The 6,125-nt window shown below is 43.8% G+C and overlaps 1 protein-coding gene across 3 annotated transcripts in view; it reads right to left on the bottom strand.

Moving 5' to 3' along the window:
- Positions 1 to 6,125, bottom strand: part of LOC111668750 (neuropilin-2-like) — a 96,456-nt gene that overhangs the window by 59,271 nt on the left and 31,060 nt on the right. For all 3 annotated transcript variants that reach the window (XM_023424863.2, XM_023424865.2, XM_023424864.2), the window contains exon 4: positions 942 to 1,169. In XM_023424863.2, the coding sequence (XP_023280631.1) occupies positions 942 to 1,169 (228 nt within the window). The remainder of the gene's footprint in view (positions 1 to 941; positions 1,170 to 6,125) is intronic.

Genomic DNA, 6,125 nt, shown 5'->3' with positions numbered 1-6,125 from the left:
CCGCCGCCTCAGGCTAAATTCATAGTTACAGTAAAGTTCCTCACAGAGAGAAAAGCACCGTTGTTTGCTCTCCTTTGCTGCCCACGCTGTTCGGTCTTGGCCAGACGATTTCTAAGTACCTTAGAATATTAGAGAATTAAATTATTTGTAAAACTAAAAACAATAGATGATACTTATTAAAGACGGCATGAAAACCTACCACACAACAATCAACAACAAAATATAAATGATGAAAAACTAAAATGAAATTGTAAAATATCTATTTTCCAACATCTGTTCCAAGATTTCTTTCCTCCTTTCCAGCACCCCCCTCCCTTCCTGTTTCTCCTCTCTCCCAGTCCTCTTCTTGAGGGCAGACCAGAAGTCTTCTGACCTTCATTTATTCATCTCTGCATTGTCTTTCTTTGTTCCAGTCTTCCCAGCAGCGGAGGGCTTTTCACCGCCCTTCCATTGCTCTTCTCTTTCTCTCTACCTCTTCCATTTCTTGAAACTAGATCCAAGTTCTTTGTGCCTTAGATGCGTCCTTCTAAACTCCTTCAGTCCTTCCAGCAGCCCAACCAGAAATATCCTAGCCCTCTACCATTCCTCCTCTCACCTCCCCTCTTTTCTCCCTTCTCTCAGCAATTCCTGTTTTATTTTCCCCTTGAAAAGTTATGTTGTTTCTCCACAGCAGGTGCCAACATGCTGCCTGTAAGCTTAGCTTTCATCTACCAACGCATAGCTACCAAAATAGTTGCTACTCCACCTCAGTCGATAATGATGTAGGCAGGGCAGAATACACACCATTCTCACTTGGCTCTGTGTATTGACTCATGAAGTGGCTTTCACATCAGGGTCATTAAGATCATCATTATCAACAGTTGTATCGTAAAAAACAACAATCCCCATTTTCAGATGATCAAAAAGAGCCGAAAACACAAGAGATTCGATCAGTGTCTCACCTCCCGGGAGCCCGTCCCACACCTCCAGCCAGTCGTACTTGCAGTCTCCCTCTCCGCCCGGCAGGGGGTCGTTCTCCAGGTCAAAGGTGAGGAAGGTGAGGGTGACATCCATGCTGGGAGGGACGATGATGATGAAGGAGCACTCCAGGTTGTGGGGGTATTTGTCGGGGAAGCCAGGAGACTCAATGAGACCCGAGGGACTGGTGAAGTTACGGGAACAGTCTGAGCCTGGGATGAAAACGCAGAGACAGAACACATTTTAAGTGAGTTACGTTAAATGGAAAATGTATATTAATAGCAGTTTGAGGTTGGTAGAACTCAAAAACTGTCACCTTATCTGGAAAAAATGAAAAATGGAAGCACAAAAATGTGTTTAGAAAATGGGTGTAGACACGTTAAGAGTTTCATTATACTTGAAACTAATGATATTATTCTGGGCAGACACTCAGAGGTGCTGTTTTGAGAGGAGGGTGATTCCAACCTCACAACTCACAGCCAACAGTACCCGCTGTTATCTCACTTTCCTTTACTAGACAGAATGGCTATGTGCTGATTTACTGTGAGCCCAGATTAAGTACTTTAAATGCAGTGAACGTGATTTGCGGGAAACATCGGGAACGTGAACGTGAGTGCTGAAGTAAATGTAGTTTTACTTGAATGAGAGTGATGTCTACTCAAAATGGCCATGTAGGGAATAAGAATATGTTTTAGGTGTTTCAGCTTCAAAAACCACAACACCGATTCTTAAAAAAAGGCATTTAATGTGGTGAACCAGTAACTGTTTCACACTGTGCAAAGTCAAAGATGCGGAAATGTATGAGAGAGAAAGTACAAGTTACAGAGGACAGACACAGAAAAGTTTGAGTGTCCATACCAGAAGAAATGCGTCTGCTTGTGTGTCTAACCTGTATCCCTCCCATCACCTGAGACGATGAGAGGGCGGCCTCAAACCCCCACTCTAATCTTTAAGAAGAGTTAACAGACACAAGTGAGCCAGAGATGAGATGAGATGCCAGGGAGAAAGACAGACATAGAATCTGGTGACAGCATCATGGTGGTCGAGCTGTTATGATGTGCTTTAGATATCATCATATGTGCTGCACACACAGCTGCACACACATATGCACACACACACAGACACACATATACGCACAATAATCTGGGGGTAATCTGGGGATCTTCATTTCTAAATTACTAATACCCTCTCTATTAATACTCTCTCTCTCTGTCTGTCACACACACACACACATGCATGCATGCATGCACGCACGCACGCACGCACGCACACAGATGCATGCACACACACGCACACTATGGAGTGAATGTGGTTGCACCAACTGGACCATTATTCATGTCCACCGAGCCATGTATGACCAAACGCCCAGACACGCACACACACGCACGCACGCACGCACGCAAGCATGCACGCACGCACGCACAGATACACACACACACACACACACACACACGAACAGTCTAAGCCTCTTATGATAACCCATTTCTCCCCAGTCTGTTTGGGTGTCTGCTATTGTGCTCGTGTGCCTGCATGAGTGAATGAAGAGAATAAGTACTGTATGTGAGTGTGTCCATGTAAAGTTGTGTGTGTGTCTGCATGTGCATCTGACAGAACAGACACACATCAATTTTAATCAATACAATTGTCTACATTGGCGACTAACAGCTCACACTTTTGGCTTGCGACTGTGACTCACACACACACACACAAAGTGTGTTTTTAGGTTTTAAGTATTTATTTCTGATTTAACTATATTGATTGTGTATTATACGCACAATGGAGGACTGCAGCTGCTACCAGTGTGCTGCTTTCTCTACATGGCAGGTATAAACAACACAGTGTACGTCAGAGAGAGAGAGAGACAGTAAAGCTCCAAACTTAAAAAAAAGAGTTTAAAATAATTACTCTCAATGGAGATCTCCATGGAAACTAGCTTGTTACACTGAATGAGTTTGGACTCAGTCAATCAGTTTGCCAACTGACAGACGCTGTAAGAGGCGAGCATATGTATGTGTCTGCCATTTCTTTTTTCTTTTTTTTTGCTGTCTGCCAAGTCTCGGATATTCACTGTCAAATAAACTCCTGTAGGTGTAACTGGGAATATTGATGTTTTTTTCCTGCCTCCACCCCTTTGCTCTTCACTGATCCCACACAGCAGTGGTCGTGGGGAATACTTGTCTGAATCTGTCTGACTCATTTGACTGATTTATGTCAGCTACGTTACAACGGAGGTTAGATACATTTCCACATTTGAATTTGTTTGTTAGTCTACACTAATGCCTCCTGTATGTCTGTGTAATGTGATCATCCATTTTTCCACTACAACAGCTATTTTTAGTGTCATGGAGCTTGTCCGTCTTTCCTGGTATCTCCCCGTTTGTCTGTTTTTCTGTCCCACTTTCGAGTCTGATCTGCTTGTTATCGTGACCTTCTCCCTCATGCAACGACCTCAGACTCAAGCACACCCACACATACACACTCACTCACACACACACACACACACACACTCACACACACACACTCACACACTGTCTCTCACGGGGTACCCCTCGCGTCTGGCCCCCCTGCAGAGTCTGTTGCTGGATAGTGTGGATCTGCGTGACTATGAGCGTGTGTGTGTGTGTGTGCGTGTGTGTGGGTGTAGAGTGAATGCCTGACCAGTTCTGTTGCCGGCAGCGATTTTATTCCCTTCTCATTACTTCATGTCCATGAACATTGCAAAAACACTTGTGCCCTCCTTTCTCCTCCCCTGTCCCTTCTCCTCTGTCTCCTCAGTCTCTCTCTCCCATGTTTCTACCTTGTCCCTCTAATATGTTAGTGTATTCAAAACCCCAAAAAAACAGCATCTGAAATTTGTTGGAAATATTCTGAAATGCTTTGCAAAATCAATGTACATCTGTCCGTTTTCTATGTCTATTGCTTTTCTCTTTTGTACGTCTCAGCTTCTCCCTCCATTCGTCTCTCCTTCCCATTTAAAGAGTGCGCCCCCCCCACTTCTCTTCTTTTCTGCTCTTTCTCACTCTCTTCCCTCCTGCTGTTCGTTCTTTACCAACATCCCATCATCCCATGCATCTTTTCATCTTCCACAGCTCCATCATCCCCTTCCCTCCCACTGTCTCATTTCCTATTCTTTTCTACTCACTTCCCATCTGTTTGAAGGAAACACGTGTTTCACTGTGGGGTAAGGTTAGGGAAAGTGTGTGTGTGTATGTGTATGTGTGTGTTTGTGTGTGGGTGTGCATGTGTGTGGGTTGCTGGGTAGATCTGGTGCTTGGGCTTACAGTTCAGTGATCAGGTAGACAGGAAAAAGTCTGTCAATGTGTGTGCTTGTATAGCGAGCTGGCATGCAGACTCTTTCATTCATCTAAATTGTGAGTATTTTCAATGTGAATGTATGTGTGTGTGTGTGTGTTAAGCTGGCACACAGACATCTACTTTCATTAAGCCTGTCTTCAATGCCAATGGGATATTTGTCAGATCAAACCCACAATTATTCCTCTCCCTCCCTCCACCTATCTCTAACACGCACACACACACACACACACACACACACACACACACACACACACTTAAGGACACATGCAGGGGAAACTTGACATACACCCAGTGACAGACACAGACACACTCACACTCACACACACACACACACACACACACACACACACACACACACACACACCACAGGCCCTCACACACAGCTCATCAGCCCCTGGGAAACCACAGGTTGGTTTTTCTATACGTTGGTTGGATTCCACCTCAGTGTCATTGCAGCTGGAGGCTCGTGGTGCTGAAACTGCTACATTACATTTCAGCCTCTGTCACTGGGTCACAGCAGGGATTCCCCTTGATAATAAACTCCCTATTCAACCAAATTACGGCTGACATGTGAAATTACGCTGTCACAAGACAATCACCTCTTTAGCTACCCACATGTAATGTGCTAAAAGCTCCAGCCCCAGATTTACTTTGATGACATTTTCAAATTTCTCTCTTGAGTTTGATGTGCGGATGAAATTGAGGCATCTTGGAACATTCTCAGTTTGCCGTCACGTCAAAACACTGTCGTCTTTATTCAAATATTTACAAATGAATGCAAGCAAAGCTTTTCCACCAGAAAAAAAAAAGAATCCAACATCTGCAAAATCTGCAGTCATCTGTCACTTAATGCCTTTCACAAAATCTCCATCAATTGGTGGCGGAGTGAAAAATAGTTTTTAGTACTATAAACCACAAAGTGAGCAAAGCCACTATATGAGTAAAGATGTTTTAAAAAAAAAAAAAAAAAAAAAAAAAAAAAAAAAAAAGGCACAATATGCTGCACTGCAGAACAAGGAATCGATTCAATTCCTGTTTCAGGTTTGTTGTGCATTTTGAAGGACATCCTGCCTCTGCTATTTGTTACACTACCTTTAAAACAGAGCACCTTTCACTCATCACTGGGGCAGGTCTGGATCCACTTTCCTCAATGAAAGCCGGGGGAGGGAGGAGTGAGCGCTGTGATTGGTTAGACTGTTTAATAAACTTACTTGATGTGTAGCTGAACAGAGGCAGAGAGGAAGTGCCCAAAGGCTCTGGGTGAACGTAAACAACAGCAGTTATTAGAAGAATCGTCACAATAGCTTCCATATTACAACCCCGAGGAGTGTGAGTGTGAGTGTGTGTGTGTGTGTGTGTGTGTGTGTGTGTGTGTGTGTACTTGTACTTCTCACAAAAATCTGTTCACCATGGGACTCACTTCCAATTTAGATCAAAAGCTGGTCCTCACAAGGTAAACATTTAGGCTTAAGATTTGATCTTTGAGGTTAGGTTTAGGTTAATGGATGGGGTTAGGATAAGTCTCCATTGAATGAATTTAAGTCACTACGATGTCCTCTTAAGTGAGAAAAATAAGTATCGTGTATAGGTGTGTGTATGTGTGTGCAAGTTTCCGTGCAGACACGCAAGCTCCCCTGAATTTGTGAGTAACCACTCAGCTTGCATCACTGCATTCATATATGTCTGTCTGTGTGTGTGTGTGTGTGTGTGTGTGTGTGTGTGTGTGTGTATGTCTGGTAAGTTCTGGGTCACAATAACAGCTGGGGGCACACTGCCTAGACAGTAAAATCTGATTGGCCGCTCCATTCTAGTGGCCAGTGTTTTTATTGGGTGGAATTTAACTACAGTATCCA

This window comes from Seriola lalandi, unplaced genomic scaffold (genome assembly GCF_002814215.2).
Source record: "Seriola lalandi dorsalis isolate HSWRI2012SDOR001 ecotype SW California unplaced genomic scaffold, Sedor1 jcf7180002054758, whole genome shotgun sequence".
Lineage (NCBI taxonomy): Eukaryota > Metazoa > Chordata > Actinopteri > Carangiformes > Carangidae > Seriola > Seriola lalandi.
This window is presented reverse-complemented; position numbering and strand designations above follow the sequence as displayed.